The sequence below is a fragment of the Homarus americanus genome, unplaced genomic scaffold (assembly GCF_018991925.1).
Source record: "Homarus americanus isolate GMGI-L3 unplaced genomic scaffold, GMGI_Hamer_2.0 scaffold55640, whole genome shotgun sequence".
NCBI lineage: Eukaryota > Metazoa > Arthropoda > Malacostraca > Decapoda > Nephropidae > Homarus > Homarus americanus.
The window spans coordinates 1,235,621-1,252,527 of NW_024713650.1; the positions used below are offsets into that span (position 1 = coordinate 1,235,621).

Below are 16,907 nucleotides of genomic sequence, written 5' to 3' on the forward strand. Positions count from 1 at the left end.
CTCTCACTCCCCCATTCTGTTTGTCAGTCAGTCTTTCTCTCTCCCTCCTGTCAGCTTTTCTCCTCTTATCTATTAGTCTCTATCTTTTCCTTTACATTCTGTCAGCATTTTCCTTTCTTCTCTCTATCTATCGGTCTTCCTTCCTTCTGCCAACCACTGTTTTATCTCCTCAGTATTCAAAATGTCTTAAATAAACGTTGAACTGAGTCACTGTGTTCTAGATAGATACTCATAGATAGGTAGGTAGAGATATTGGAAGATCATTGATTTAGTATTTTCTAGTTTCATTAAAATAATAATTAATTACCTAAAACTGTGTACAATAGCGTTATGAGGTTGAATATTTGGCTCCAAAAGCAAAGGCATAATATATTTAACACACAAGAAAACATGTCAAGTAGTGGAAGAGATGTGCTTTTGTATGTATAGGATAATGAGCTCAGAGGGAGGGTGCATCATTAACTTTGGTTCGGTCTGTGAATCAGTGACATAGTAGAGTACATCCTGCACTTATTGGGTTTTTTATTATTGAATTAAGCATACAGTATTCTGGAGATACAATAGTATTCATTAAGTTGTCATACAAGTTCATAGTAGTTAAGCAATATACATTATGTACAGTAGTCAGTTTTGGTATATAAATAATGGTAAACACTAGTTCACAGTCCAGTGTTACTCAGCACAATGCTGTATAACATTACAGCTGTAGTAAACAAGTAACTACAGTAGATCTATAAGTGAGAAACAAGAAGCTTGGGCAAAATAATTCAGGTAACTGGAGGTGTAGGAATGTACCTGCACTGTTGACTGAAGGTTAAGAACAAACACAACATGACATTAAAACCACCTTCTGTAATGTTGCCTGCTGATAGTTCATAAAATAAAATATTTTTCATTTCAATCTTTGCACTATTCTCGTTTTCACTTTCTCCTTTTATTCATCTACTTCTCCTTCTTTAATTTGTTCATCATAAAGTGTTTATATTTTTCTACTTCTGTTCTTGTTATTCTTTCAAGTGTGGAGCAGCAATGGCTAGTCTGTACCTCAGAGTCATATACTATACCTGTATTGTATTGCAGCCAAACCACACTCTCAGTATTCATTGACCAAAAAACAATACAATCATTATTATATCACTATGAACAGTAATAGCAGACTCCCCAAATGCAAGGAAACTACTTAAATGTTTGTGATCCATCCATCAATGCAAATAGGTACATGTATTGTTATGTATTTTAATGAAACTCATCCCTTCATCTGTTACCATTCAATCTCCTGTCTTCTAAATTTCCAATAAAACTTGAGGAAGGCTTTGTCAACACCCACCAGACAACACCATTTACCAGTACCCCATGATGTTTTTGCGTGAAAGATACTTATGAAATGTCATCACTTATTGACCACTGACAATGTGAAGCACTTGTTGGTCACCTGGTGTCCTGACAGTCCTGGTCCCATTGACTAAGGTCCATGTTCACAGATACATACCTAAGTACATAAAATTTTCACCATTAACCAAGTATAAAAGAGCGCCATTACTACTTACAGGACAAGTCTAGTGCAATATTTACTTTACTCACTCTGCCGTCTTTGTGCTCTACATGTATCTTCCATGAATCAGTTACGTGGTTTTCGGAATAACCGGCGAGAGAGAAGCTTAACGTATGAACCTTTTAGGATATTAACTCAGAATACGAGGTGAAGTATGTTCAGTATTGAGGGACAGTGTGCATGAGTGTTCTCCATCAAAGGCAGCGTCACACAAGTTTCATAAGCTATATCTACCAGCCTACCTAATATTGCAGCAATGACACTATAAATATTCGTTATTGTTATTTTTCCATCATATTGGAGACGATCTGATAGCCACTATTAAGTTGGTCCATCAATTCTAGATTCTTTGTTGATGTATTGGTCTTACTCCACTGAGTGCTAACACGTCTACATTTTCAGCTACGTATTTACACGTTTGCCGTGTAATATTTTACCTGTTCTTCGTCTACCTTTTGCGGTTAATAAGTTTTTCGTGTAATAATATTTTTCCCCTGATTCACTAATTCTCAGTATTTTATTATTGGTTTCTTCACTAATGATTACTAACTATTCCCAACTAAGTTAGTGCTCTCAACCTGCATAAATTGTATTCTGTATTCGTCACAAATTCCGTGTTGGTCCAAATCTCTTTGAGGTGACCCGCCAGTGCCACACCTCACTCTGAAGAATAACGAGAACAGGAAATAGAGAAATATTGAATTATGGTGTTCAAATTGAAGAAGGAGCATTAGATAAATGAAAGGAGAAAGTGAAAATGAGAAGAGGGCAAAGATTAAAGTGAAAATTATTCTATGATATGAACTGTCAGCATTTACCATTATTGAAGATCACTAATTTAAATTAAATCACAAAAATAACAAAATATAGCACCAAAATTATACTGATTATTTTTTAATGTGTTTGTCACCATTTGGGCATCATTAATAAAGAAATTCTGAGAAACTAACTTCACTAGTAAGTTGATAAGTAGCGAATATGATAAAAAAAAACACAATTATAGTAAAGAATCTTTAACAGAGATATTAAACCTAAATTATAAAAAAAAATATATATAAAAAAATCATAAAAAAAAATAAAAAAAAATTATAAAAAGAAATTAAAGAAAAAAAAATTATAAAAAAAAAAATGACAAAAATTGTAAGTCTAAAGCCTTAAAGGATTTTTGGCCAAAATACGTTTTCTCTCTGAACTAAAATTTAATGTGCCTAACTATTTAAGTACATCCAGAATAATACACAAGCACCAAGAAATGACCTCGAAAACCCATAAGTGGCGAGTAATTAGCATTGCAAAAGTAATTAAAATATTCTAAAAATCATTTGAACATTTTCTAAAAGCCATTTGAACAAGTTATAATCAAGATATCAAATTTTGGTTAACAGATCCTTAAGCAGCACATTCAGGAGTACCTATACTGAAATTTTGAACAAAATCCATTTTTTGGCCGAAAATGACAAAAATTGTAAGTCTAAAGCCTTAAAGGATTTTTGGCCAAAAATACGTTTTCTCTCTGAACTAAAATTTAATGTGCCTAACTATTTAAGTACATCCAGAATAATACACAAGCACCAAGAAATGACCTCGAAAACCCATAAGTGGCGAGTAATTAGCATTGCAAAAGTAATTAAAATATTCTAAAAAACATTTGAACATTTTCTAAAAGCCATTTGAACAAGTTATAATCAAGATATCAAATTTTGGTTAACAGATCCTTAAGCAGCACATTCAGGAGTACCTATACTGAAATTTTGAACAAAATCCATTTTTTGCCGAAATGACGAAAATTGTAAGTCTTATGCCTTAAAGGATTTTTTGGCCTATATGTGATTAATGGCAGCAGGGGGCGAAAAAATGGCAACAACGTCAGGCGATTAACGGCAGCAGAGGACGAAAAAAATGGGCAAATAATTGCCTTATATGTGACACGGCAGAGTGGCGAAAACAAAAAATGGCAATTATTGCCTTATATGTGATTAATGGCAGAAGAGGGACGAAAACAAAAAATGGCAACAATTGCCTTATATGTGATTAATGGCAGCAGTGGGGCGAAAACAAAAAATGGCAACAATTGCCTTCTATGGGAATAATGGCAGCAGAGGGGCGAAAACAAAAAATGGCAACAATTGCCTTATATATGATTAATGGCAGCAGAGCGGCGAAAACAAAAAATGGCAACAATTGCCTTATAAGTGATTAATGGCAGCAGAGGGGCGACAATAAAAAATGGCAGCAATTGCCTTATATGTGATTAATGGCAGCAGAGGGGCCAAAACAAAAAATGGCAACAATTGCCTTATATGTGATTAATGGCAGCAGAGGGGCGAAAACAAAAAATGGCAACAATTGCCTTATATGTTATTAATGGCAGCAGAGGGGCGATAATAAAAAATGGCAACAATTGCCTTATATGTGATTAATGGCAGGATAGGGGCGACAATAAAAAATGGCAACAATTGCCTTATAAGTGATTAATGGCATCAGAGGGGCGACAATAAAAAATGGCAGCAATTGCCTTATATGTGATTAAACACAGGTCACTAACACTTCAAAGTCATCAACACAGGTCACTAACACTTCAAAGTCATCAACACAGGTCACTAACACTTCAAAGTCATCAACACAGGTCACTAACACTTCAAAGTCATCAACACAGGTCACTAACACTTCAAAGTCATCATAAACATCGACAAAGTCATTATCAACACAGTTCATTAACACTTACTAGTCATCATCTAAACAGGGTCATCAAGACTTGGTCATTATTACCGCGAAGTCATCAACACTTAGTTATCATCACTTCGACGTCATCATTACCTCGAAGTCATCATCACTTTGACGTACTCGCCACCTCGAAGTCATCACCACCACAGGTCATCACTCAGGACGCTGCAGGTGAGCTATCATGAGGTTATAACGAGCCACGGTCTTACCATCCTCTGCCTGGGTCTTCAGTTTAGCCAGCTCAGAGAGGCACTCCATCAGGAAGGTGTCTTGCTGCTGACGAGGGATGCGTTTGAGGAAAGGATTCACAGCCTTGATAGCATCTGGGGGAATGTTGGAGAAGAGCAATTTAATATCAAAGGTGCTTTCATCTATATTTTCATGGCCTCTTTGCACTTAATTAAAGACTGAAGAAAGAGAGAAGACAATTGTTTAAGTTTATAGTGACGTTTTCTTGAAGTTTGTTTCTCTCTCCTTTATATATATCCACAAACTTGAAAAATAAATGTTTCCCCTAAATATAGAAGAAAAAAAATATCGTTTTCTTTAGTACTTGATTAAGCTTGGACTGACTTGTAATTGCTTCACTATTCATGTAGGAAAGAAGTCCCAGTAAAAATAGGAAAAGGAATCACAGGAAACTTAGGCTCTAAAAACCCATACATAGACAATAAGAAACAAACTACCACTCACTCCTCAGGTAGTTGATGTTCTCGAAGACAAACTCGAACTGAGGAGCTTCGCAGGAGACGATCTCGAAGCCGACGTCCTCAGCAGCGTCCATCATAGCCTGGGCAGGATCAGTCTTGTGTTGGTAGACCGAGATAAAGCTGGTGACGTCCTGTTAAGAATATCCAAAGACAGTTTCCTTGACTCGTTTGATGAGTGATTGCTAACACATAGTTTATTTCACCTTAAGATTTGCCATTCTCATTCTAAAGATAACGTAACCATTCCAACGCTAACTTAATCTAACCTAACCACCCTAACGCTAATTTAAGAACCTAACCTAGGAGAGGGATGAATAGAAAGTGGGTGATTGAAGAAGAACAGGAGGAGGAGAAGAATAAGTAAGAGCAAGATGAGTAGGTATGGAATTTCGAGGAGGAGACTGAGAAAAAATAGGAGGAAGATGTATTGGATTTCGAAGAGGAGTAGAAGACGGAAGAACAGATCAAAGAGGCCCTATCGTACCATACCTGCATGTAAGGTTGCCACTGGGTCTTCTCGCTCATATTCTGATAGACGGTAAACAGAGGGTTACGGGCGAGGAACACCAACAGCGCCTCCCCTCCTGGCTGCAGAAGCTGGAAGATATTGCCTAAACACGACTCCTGTTCCTTCACCCAGTGTAAACAGTAGAAGGAAAACACCTGTAGGGGTAATAGTGATTGTGAGTTGTGGTGGTTGTAGGTAGGGTGTGCTAATGGTGGTTGTGGGTAGTGGTAGGGTGTGCTAATGGTGGTTGTGGGTAGTGGTATGATGTGCTAATGGTGGTTGTGGGTAGTGGTAGGGTGTGCTAATGGTGGTTGTGGGTAGTGGTATGATGTGCTAATGGTGGTTGTGGGTAGTGGTATGATGTGCTAATGGTGGTTGTGGGTAGTGGTAGGGTGTGCTAATGGTGGTTGTGGGTAGTGGTATGATGTGCTAATGGTGGTTGTGGGTAGTGGTAAGGTGTGGTAATGGTGGTTGTGGGTAGTGGTAGGGTGTGCTAATGGTGGTTGTGGGTAGTGGTATGATGTGCTAATGGTGGTTGTGGGTAGTGGTATGATGTGCTAATGGTGGTTGTGGGTAGTGGTATGATGTGCTAATGGTGGTTGTGGGTAGTGGTATGATGTGCTAATGGTGGTTGTGGGTAGTGGTATGATGTGCTAATGGTGGTTGTGGGTAGTGGTATGATGTGCTAATGGTGGTTGTGGGTAGTGGTAAGGTGTGGTAATGGTGGCTGTCAGTGGTTGTGGGCAGTGGTAGGGTGTAGTAATGGTGGTTGTGGGTAGTGGTATGATGTGCTAATGGTGGTTGTGGGTAGTGGTAAGGTGTGGTAATGGTGGCTGTCAGTGGTTGTGGGCAGTGGTAGGGTGTAGTAATGGTGGTTGTATATGGTGGTAGGGTATGTAATGGTTAGGGAAAGGGTTTTACAATGGTCACACAAACCTTGGTAAAGCCATCTGGAAATATCTGACGGGGCTGAACTCCTCTCTCTATATCCAGGTGCTGGAAGGAGAGGGAGTTGTGTTGAAAGGTCTTAGAGGCGAAGTTCACCATCTCTGTCGACACGTCTACCCCAACAACCTGTTCGACTCTGGGCAGCAGTGGCATCAGTAAGTTCCGTGTCACGTCTCCTACGGAATTGAAGGTCAAAGGGTCACGGGAGGTCGAGTAAAAGTCACAAGAGGTCAAAGTTATGGGTCACAGCAAGAACTTATCTCACCTGAGCCACAACCCACGTCGAGTACAGCTTCACCCTCCTCCTGCCATACCATCTGCGGCAGGTACTCCGTCAGCACCACCAGGGCGTCTCGGCGCTGAAGGGCATTGGCTGACACATACAACTGGGCATCCTCCATGATCCTGTTGGGTACACATAACGAAGTTGACCCCAGATATCAAAGGTCACTGCGTTCATGTTAGGTCATCCAGATAAGCTACACTTGACTCGTAATTATGCCACTAAATAGCTCAGCAAGAAGTAAAGAGCTCGTAAAGTGATCCAATTAACTTACCTTTACTTAACACTCGGGCACACAGCCGTAAAGAATAACAACAAGTCCTTCTTAAAACGACAACTTTGGCGCTTGGTTAGAAAATCCTCCTAAAGGTCGGAAATCAAATCTGCTTCCGTGAAAATTACCAGTAAACAAGGAAAATTGGGTTGGGTGAGAGTTCTAATGAATGGCGAGGGTGTAGAGGGGATAAATAATAAAGAAATTGTGCCAGCAAACGAACAAGTCAGTCGCTGGTCTTGTGTCTAGGGGAAAAAAGAGGCGAGTAGGAAGGAGACACCGGTAGACGATGTTCCTGTGAGTGTGACGGAGGATCTTCTGATTAACTCTGGCGACGACACGGGGTTTATATACCATAGGCTAGACAGCAGCAGCGCCTTCTAAAAGGGCGAGAGGTTGACAAAATGGCCCCTGGCCCCCTTGTAACAATAATTTGGGAATAACGAGGACAAAATTAATCACACTTAAACACGACATCATCTGGTAGGAATAAATCAACACAAGAAAAATTTAGGAAACTAGTGCTATCTATATACAGGTAAACAACATGGCGCCACCGAGTATAAATTTGGCGTAACTCTCCATGCATAAGGAACTATGAACAGGAGAGGCCTAACACGCCCTCTACTGTCACAACGTTTCCTTTTGTCTTTGGAGGTTCTCGATATACACACCATAACAAAGAGAGGCGAGTAAAATAGCACACACTACCCCTGATTCATACTTCTGGGGTCGGCGGGGATCTCTCTTCAGATAATCGATTTGGTAAGAATTATTTCGCGAAATTAGTATTTAAAACAATTCCCTTCCCTCCTAAATTAATTGATTGCGGTAAATAACAATAAATGCATTCAGAAAAGTATATTTTATTTTTACTAACACAATTTAATCCGGTTTATTATATAGTTTCAATAACGTTAATCATTTTTTTTAAAACAGTTTCTTGAGTCCGTTGTGATGTTTACGGCATCAAAACATCACCTTCAGTGTACTACAACGACGCGTTCCTGTGATGTCCTCTCAACAGACGACCATAGATCTCTCCACAGAATCCCATTAGAAGGTTAATTTCATCGGTACAATTATTTAATATTGTAGTTATTAAATGTGTGTTTATGTATGTGTGTGTGTGTGTGTGTGTGTGTGTGTGTGTGTGTGTGTGTGTGTGTGTGTGTAGAAATTTACGGTCAACCATTCATTCAGTATCCTTGCTGTGGCATTGTCCAGATCAGTCAATAGAGAGAGATAAGAAGGGCGTCTCAGGGTCAAGTGTTTGACCTGACCTCCTGGGTAGAGGTCATTATGTGCCTGTAGCTATACTTGACCTGAGATGACCCCCCACTGTAGAGAAAGATGATTGGGTATTATTATTGTTATTTATCGGAGGGTGGTGATAGTAGTAGTAATAAAAGAAAGGATACAAGCTTATAGACGGGGCGTGGCATAGCGTAACGGGGGCGTGGCTTGAGATGACGGAGGAGGAGGGGCGGGGTGGAGATGGTCAGTGTGTGGTGAGTCTTCGATGCGCTCACACGGTGCTTCTCTCTCTCTCTCTCTCTTTCCTCTCGGGACGCGCTACCTAAGGATACCTGCCTGCGTTCATCCTACTCCTCCTCCTCGCCTTCCTGCTGCGGTGAGTGTCCTGTCTTATCTGTCTTGTTTTCTTCTACCTGTTTATCTCTCTGTCTGTTGTCTTCTATCTGGCTATCTCTGTCTCCTATCTGTCTATCTCTGTCTGTTGTTTCCTATCTGTCTATCTCTGTCGCCTATCTGTCTATCTATCTCTGTCTCTTGTCTCGTATCTCTCTATTTCTGTCTCTTTTCTATCTTACTCTTTCTTGCTGGGCCACACACCCACACCAGCTGGGCCACATACACCAACTGGGCCACACAAACACACACACCTCCTGGGCCACACAAACACACACACCTCCTGGGCCACACATACACCAACAAACACACACACCTCCTGGGCCACACATACACCAGCTGGGCCATTTATACACCAACTGGGCCACACAAACACACACACACCTCCTGGGCCACACAAACACCTCCTGGGCCACATACACCAACTGGGCACACAAACACACACACCTCCTGGGTACACACACCCACCAGCTGGGCCGCATCCTGCTGGGCCACAAACACACACACACACACCTCCTGGGCCACACACCCACACCAGCTGGGCCGCATACCAACTGGGCCACAAGTACACACTACACACACCTCCCAGGCCACACAAACACCTCCTGGGCCACATACCAACAGGACACACAAGCACACACACCTCTGGGCCACACAACACACACACACACCTCCCTGAGCCACTATGCAGCTGTACATACCAACAGGCCCCACCTGGCCACACACACCTCCTGTACACCCCACACCATGGGCCCTTTATACACACCAGCCTGAGCCCACACAAACACACACACACCTCTGAGCCACACAAACACACACACACCTCCTGGGCCCCACACACACAAGCACACACACCTCCTATGGGCCACATATACTTTTCCAACTGGGCCACACAAACACACACACCTCCTGGGCCACTGGAAGCACCTCCCCTGGGCCACATACACCAACTGGGCCACACACAAGCACACACACCCATCCTGGACACACACCCCACACCAGCTAGCAAGGCCACATACACCAACTGGGCCACAACACACACCTCCTGGGCCACACAAACACCTCCTGGGCCACATACTACACCAACCAGGCCACACAAACACACACACACACCTCCTGGGCCACACAAACACACACACCTCCTGGGCCACATATACACCAGCTGGGCCACATACACCAACTGGGCCACACACACACACCAAATTGGCCAAACATTCACTAGGTGGGCCACACACACACACACCTCCTGGGCCACACATACACTACCTGAGCCACACACACACACACCAACTTGGCCACACATACACCAGCTGGACCACAAACAAACCAGGTGCGCCACACACAAACCAGGTGGGCCATGTAAACACGCTATATGGACCACACATAAACCACCTGGGCCACACATACACCACCTGGACCACACATAAACCAGGTGAGTCATGCAAACACACACACACACACACACAATATGGGCCACATATACACCATCTGGGCCACATATACACCAGGTAGGCCATAATAATGACCTGGTGTGGACTAACTGACTCACTCTGCGGGTCATGTTATATATTTGTATTGTTGACTCAGAAAACAACCTGATTTGTGGCCCTGACGTGACTGTCTCTCTCTCTCTCACTCTGTTTCTGTCTGTTTCTGTCTCTCCATGATTCTGTTTCTGTCTGTTTCTGTCTTTTTGTCTCTCTCTCTCTATGACTCTGTGTCTGTCTGTCTGTCTGTGTTATAGGAAGACGCAACATCTGATCCGTGTGTTGTGATTATTAGGGAGGGAGGAGGGAGGGTGAAAGATGGAGTGGGGGGAGGAGAAAGGCAAGTGAGGGATGAAGAGAGAAAGAGAACTGATGAAGGAAAGAGATAGAGAAAGAAGGATGGGTGTAGAGATAATGAGGGAGGGAGAGACGAAGGAGGAAGAGAAATGTTAAGGAAGAAGCTAAGAGGAAGAAAAATGCGAGAAGGGCGGAGGGGAGAGGGAGAGAATGAAGTAGGGACTGAAGTAGGGGAGAGAAGAGAGAGGAGTGGAGGGAGGGAAGAAGATAGGGAGAGAAAGAGAGATAGATGGAGATAAGGAGGGAGGTGGTCTATGTGCACAGGAGACGTTTACAGTGTGTCTATGTGCACAGGAGACGTTTACAGTGTGTCTATGTGCACAGGAGACGTTTACAGTGTGTCTATGTGCACAGGAGAAGTTCACAATGTGTCAGGAGTGTCAGACAAAGACAGAGGAGTGTCAGCTGATCGATATTGGTGACGACTGACGCGGTGAATCAGACAAGAAAATAAACCAAAGCTCGTGTTTACATAAAGCGGAATTATATTAGTTGTTTTTCTTTATATGTAAATAGATAATTACGGCATTCTTCTGAGGAACACGAAGGATATTACCTCTTGCTCTCTATTTCTCTCACTTTCTTTAACTTTCTCTCACTTTCTCTCTAAAAATACGAAAGGATTTTTTTTTTTTTTACCTACGAATCACACACTGAGACAACCCCAGCGCCCCCTGAGAGAGTGGCTGGCAGGATCCCACGTACCAAATCCCTGACGGGGTGGATAACAGAGCCTCTCGTAAGTTGGCATTAGTGTAACATTGGATCATGATAGTGGACCGCTTGCGTGAAGATGACCTCAGTAGACGCCGAGATATAATTTCATTTTTTTTTGTCTATATCAATGTAGGGTCTGTGATAATTAATTAATATATGTTATAATTCATATAATTGGTTCTCGGGGTGTTAAATTTAGTGCGTATCAAGTGCGAGGTATTTAGTGATTATGGGTTAATTTGTGGTGTAATTGTCATCATAAGTTCTTTGTTTTCTTTGATGTGTGGAGTGACAGGTACGTACAAGTAGTCACAAGTACAAGTTTAAGTACATATACAAGTACAGTTACAGATACTATTGCAAATATACGGACAGTTATACAGTAGCTAGTACAGAATAGCTACTTCGTGTCAACTGCTTTAAAAAACATCCCAAATAGATAATTAACTTCCCAATCCTTGCTATTTTTTCCCACCCCCTTACGTTCTGCGACAGGAATAAGCTAGTTATCCCGGTTAATTATCATATCATAATCCATTTTCTAATTTGTGAGCTACCCCAAGGCATAAGATTAGCGCAGATTTAATTATGAATAAATGTCTATTGTATTTCTCACTCCCTAGAGTCGGAGTTATTTAATTTACCTCTTTACCTCGTTAGTCTAATTGCCTTTCGGTAGTTGAGTTAGAGAGTAATTAAAATTGCCTTTTGGGGGATAGAGAAAACGGCAACAGATTAATTCATTTAAGCGATAACTAAAGTATTTAGTTTTTTCTAAGTTATATGTCGCAAAGTTTACAAGAGATGGTTTAAAACAATATTAATAATAATAATAATAATATTAATAATAATAATAATAATAATAATAATAATAACAACAACAATAATAAAATCAATAACAACAATAATAATAACAATAACGACAATAATAATAACAATAACAACAACGACAATAATAATAACAATAATAACAATAACAACAACAATAATTTAGGTCTTCATTTACACCCCTTACGTTAGCAAAGGTCAAAAGACAATAAATTATCATAGATTTTTGTGAGAGGGAGAGAGAGGACAATTTGACCTGCACTCGTGGAAAACCTCGATTAGTATCCCAGCTGACCCCAATTAACACGTCATAGAGAAGAAGAAACCAGAAGAAAAAATGTGAATCACTACCGAGAATCAGACCAAATTAACCTGCCGTGGTATCGATCTTTATTGTCATGGGGTTCTGTCCAATTCGAGACCTTGACGTGTGTGTGTGTGTGTGTGTGTGTGTGTGTGTGTGTGTGTGTGTGTGTGATCTCTTAGGGGGACTACGAGACATCTTATGATTCATTAAACCTATTTAAAAAAAAATATGGTTTTAACTCGACTTTTGTTGAATGGGAAAAAATCTTAATCACATGAAACGGAGAAACCTATGAACACACACACACACACACACACACACACACACACACACAATACTATCATGCCTTTCCCCCCAAAACCTTATGACAAAAACCTATCATCTTGGTCGTTTAAATACCAGCTTTTAAAATACTAATATAATCTCCTACCTAACAGAGATTTATTCCGTGGTGGTGTGTGTGTGTGTGTGTTCAGTGGTGTGGGGATCTCAGACGACACGAAGCCTGTCATTCAGTGGGGTCAGGCTCTCCTTCCTCGGCCATCTTGTCGTCTGCAGAAATAGTGTTGTTTTTCTTGTTCGTATTTTCTTCTTTATCTTGTTCTCATTTTTGTTGTAGTTGCTGTTGTTCTGCTTATTCTTGTTCTTCTTCCTCATAATATTTAAAATATGTGATCTGTTTTTTTTGTTGGTGTTGTTTAGCTGTTGTTATCATTGTTGTTGTTTGTGTGTGTGTTCGTAGAGTCTTTTGTGTTCGTGTATATTTATAAACAACAATTATATATCTAAACCTCCCCCCCCCCCACACACACACACGAAAGCAGACATACAGAATCTTTAAAGCAAATTCCCATGTTACGTCGAGAAAGAGAGAAGGAGAGAGTAGGCCCCAGGCCGAAGGGGTCACTCATAGCGTGACCAAGTGAGTGATACCTCGTAATTCACCTTTATTGGTCACTCACTTCCCCATTTTCCTTACTCCCTCACCGGCCCTCAGCCTTCCCTCACTCCCTCACTTCCTTCTCCTTCACAACAACAACAATGATGATAATGATAATAATAATGTAATAACAATAATAATTTAAATAGTAAAATGAGAAAATGGATTGAAAGAAACTGAACCCCTTATTTTTCCTTCAGCTGGCACAATGTCCACCCTCGCCCCCTTGACAAGTGACCTGGTGTGAGTCCCGTGAGATAGTCGAGGTTATTATGTGTATTTCAGGGGTCAATTTTGTGTTTAGTTTCGATTAGATCCACCTTGTGTTGATAGTGTCGTGACCCTGGCCTACTCTGTGACGTCTGATGCATACACAGATACGCATTTGTGACCACACACACACACACACACACACACACACACACATGAAAAACACCTACACGTAGAGAATCACACATACACAGGCATAAACATATCAAATAAAATATCCTTGTATTCATCAGATACTTGTGACCTTAGACAATTATCAATAAAATTAACTAAACATAGGTAAATATGTAACTAAGATCAACCACAAGTACGATTCTTCAATGTAATGTTTACCAATACAGATTCCTGGCCTAGTGCGTGGAACCTACCATGGCGGTTGTCCAGTGCGAGAGAGTGAAGCTCCCCTCCCCGCCGCTACTGGTGTAATGTTCTCACTGGTGAACTAAGAACAAAGTTAACGAATTGATACATGGCTTAAGTGAAGGTTAGTCCCTACAGCTTATATCACGAAGATTAACCTAACTTAACCTCTTCCTGTTCCTGTTCCTCCTCCTAGATGACCCTACCAACTTGACCACCCAACCAACTACGTGATGAACCTACCTCTCTCTCTCTCTCTCTCTCTCTCTCTCTCTCTCTCTCTCTCTCTCTCTCTTCATTGTCACGCAATCTTGTCCAACCCGGATCACCAAGACACAGAAATTATATCGGGGTTGTGAATACCGAAAACTTGAAGGAGAGTGTGTGTGTGTGTGTGTGTGTGTGTGTGTGTGTGTGTGTGTGTGTGTGTGTGTGAGTATCTTTGTCTTATAATCTGTCTATTTGTCTGTCTGTCTCTCGATCTGTGTATCATTTTACCTGTCTATCTTTCTTTCCATCTCTCGGCCCGTCTGTTTTTATTTATTTATTTAAGTGTCTGTCTATCTGTTTGTCTGTCTCCCCGTCCTCGACTCCCAGCAGTGAGTGGCACCTTACGTATAAACTAGTGTGGGAGGCCAGACTTAACTTTTTCAGATCAATTTTCAATCTTAAATCAACACGTCAGCGTCTTGCTAAGTTACAGACTATAACCCTGACTTAGCCAAACTTAACCTAACTTAAACTAACTTATCCTCACATTAACCAAACGTATATTAACTTGAACTAATCTAATTTAACCTGACTTAAACTAACCTAAGTTAGCAAAGACATAACTTGACTTCTGGGAAGTTAAAGTAAGGTATTGGAAACAGTTCTCTCTCTCTCTCACCAAACCTTCATCCCTGTCATCATTATCCTCCCTCATTCTCCCTTCTTCCTCTCTCCTTCCTTCCTCCTTCTCCTCCCTTTCCTCCTCTTCTCCCTACCTCCTCCTCTTTCTCCTTCCTTCCTCCTACTCCTCGCTTTCCTCCTCTTCTCCCTACCACCTTTTCCTCCTCCTCCTCCTCCTCCCCTTCCTCCTCTTCTCCCTACCTCCTCCTCTTCCGCCTTCTCTTCCTTCGTCTTTGTCCTGTGTTACGGTGAGGCAGAAAATGAATCAATGGTTTTAGACACTAACGTAGTTTATGTTATATTATCAACGTCAACACGTCTCTCTCTCTCTCTCTCTCTCTCTCTCTCTCTCTCTCTCCTTCATCTTTCTCCTTCCTCCCTCTCTCTCCTTTTATTCCCTCCCCCTCTTCCTCCTCTATCATCCCTCTTCCCCCTCTTTTCTTCTTTCCACCTTTCCTTCCTCTTCCCTCTTTCCTCCAACCTATCTCACCACACACACACACCTGTAAACACCTAACCCACACAACACACCTACATATACCTGCCTTAATCACACACACACACACACACACACACGCTGACCCTTCTGCTAAATTAAGGTCACCACAACACATGCATTAGGTCAGTAGGTCACCTGTCTCCTAACCAAAGATGTCGTGCCCTGACCTGACCTTCATATGACGAACATGAGCTGATAGAATGTAGTGTTTTGTGAATGATTGTGGAAAGTGTATTGGAGTCTGGGGTGGACAAGGGATAGCGGGCTGGTTGGTGCTGTTTTTCCCTCCTATCTTATAACGACGTCAACTTACTACACGGGGATGATGGAGAGTAGGGATGTATTACACCTCTCTCTCTCTCTCTCTCTCTCTCTCTCTCTCTCTCTTTGGGGTCCTGTGGTATGCGAAGGGGGTGCTGGAAGGAGGAGGAGGAAGAGGAGGTAGTAGGGAGAGAAGGAAGAGGAAGGAAGGAGACGAAGAGGAGGAAGAAAAGGGGAAGGATGACAGAAACAGGAGATCTAAAAGGAAAACGAACAGAAGGAGGAGAAGAAAACAAAAGAGAATCAAACCATAACAACGAACTGATCTCCCTCGACTAGTTGGCACTGTGTGTGTGTGTGTCGTATTTTTTTATATATAATTACATATATGCGTGCGTATGTTTATATAAGCGTAAACACACATACACACGCACACAAACAAGGTAAACACGTACATATGTCGTAGACGCGTGATAACACCTTGTCAACACGCACGGATTTTCGTAGACACACACACACAAGTAGTCACAGAAACAGATTATAATGTTAATGGTAAGAGCAGTGTAGCAGTGATTATATCTGCATAATTTTGTCATTAACTCTCGGCCGTTGAGGTGATGTTTTTATTGTAGTTGTTGTGGTTGTTGTTATTGTTGTAGTTGTGGTGGTTGTTGTTATTGTTGTAGTTGTTGTGGTTGTTGTTATTGTTGTAGTTGTGGTGGTTGTAATAGTACTCTCTGGGTCACAACAATTTACTCTGCGTTGCCATAAGTTGGTTTATACTCACGCCACCTACCACTCCCTCACCTCACGTGTCAACAGAACGTCGTGTTTATCACCTGTGTGTGTCTCTACCTTATATAGATACGTTTACTCGATATAAATTATTTCGCCGGATTTTTCAAATTATACGTGACGTCATTGTTTGTCTACCAATTAGGAAGTCAATAATCCGGCTTGAGGCGTGACGTCATTTGATTATTGTTATTGGTGACGTCACGCCTGAGCCCAACAACTGATTCCCATTCAAGAAAATTCCCTTCCTTCTCTTTCTATCTCTCCCCCCCCCCCTCATTCTCCACCTCTCTCTCCATACTACCTCTTATGATAATCTCCTAAAGGACGCCGCCATAATCCGTAAATAACACGAAGAAGAAGTACACAGGTAGATAATTAATGTTTTTTTTTTTTTTACGAGGCCTCATCACCTCACGCACCCGTGTTTCCCGCCATCACGGAGTTGTAGTGTTAAGAAGTTCCACCCAGTGATTGTTGTGGTTATTGTTAGTATGAGATGTATAGAAGGGAGGGTGTAGGTTCCAGCAATAGGGAGAACAAGAC

The 16,907-nt window shown here is 41.5% G+C and overlaps 1 protein-coding gene across 2 annotated transcripts; it reads right to left on the reverse strand.

The window, feature by feature from the left end:
• Positions 1 to 509: 509 nt before the first annotated feature.
• Positions 510 to 7,305, reverse strand: LOC121874208 (juvenile hormone acid O-methyltransferase-like). Of its 2 annotated transcripts, XR_006090379.1 has the most exons (7): positions 7,000 to 7,305; positions 6,708 to 6,847; positions 6,431 to 6,618; positions 5,476 to 5,649; positions 4,970 to 5,117; positions 4,370 to 4,599; positions 510 to 2,215 (listed from the first exon to the last, which is right to left on the reverse strand). XR_006090379.1 is itself a non-coding variant. In XM_042378238.1 (6 exons), the coding sequence occupies exons 2-6, from the start codon at positions 6,841 to 6,843 to the stop codon at positions 4,430 to 4,432; spliced, it is 816 nt and encodes a 271-aa protein (XP_042234172.1). In that variant the 5' UTR covers positions 6,844 to 6,847; positions 7,000 to 7,305; the 3' UTR covers positions 4,013 to 4,429. The 2 variants fall into 2 exon arrangements, 1 of the variants encoding a protein (XP_042234172.1); XM_042378238.1 differs by lacking the exon at positions 510 to 2,215 and having other exon boundaries at positions 4,013 to 4,599.
• Positions 7,306 to 16,907: the final 9,602 nt, after the last annotated feature.

Coding starts and splice junctions, on each gene's coding strand:
- LOC121874208 (XM_042378238.1), bottom strand. CDS start 6,843: ATGGAGGATGCCCAGTTGTATGTGTCAGCCAATGCCCTTCAGCGCCGA. Junction 6,619..6,707: donor CGACGTGGGTTGTGGCTCAG/GTGAGATAAGTT, acceptor TCAATTCCGTAG/GAGACGTGACACGGAACTTA. Junction 4,600..4,969: donor GAACATCAACTACCTGAGGA/GTGAGTGGTAGT, acceptor ACATTCCCCCAG/ATGCTATCAAGGCTGTGAAT.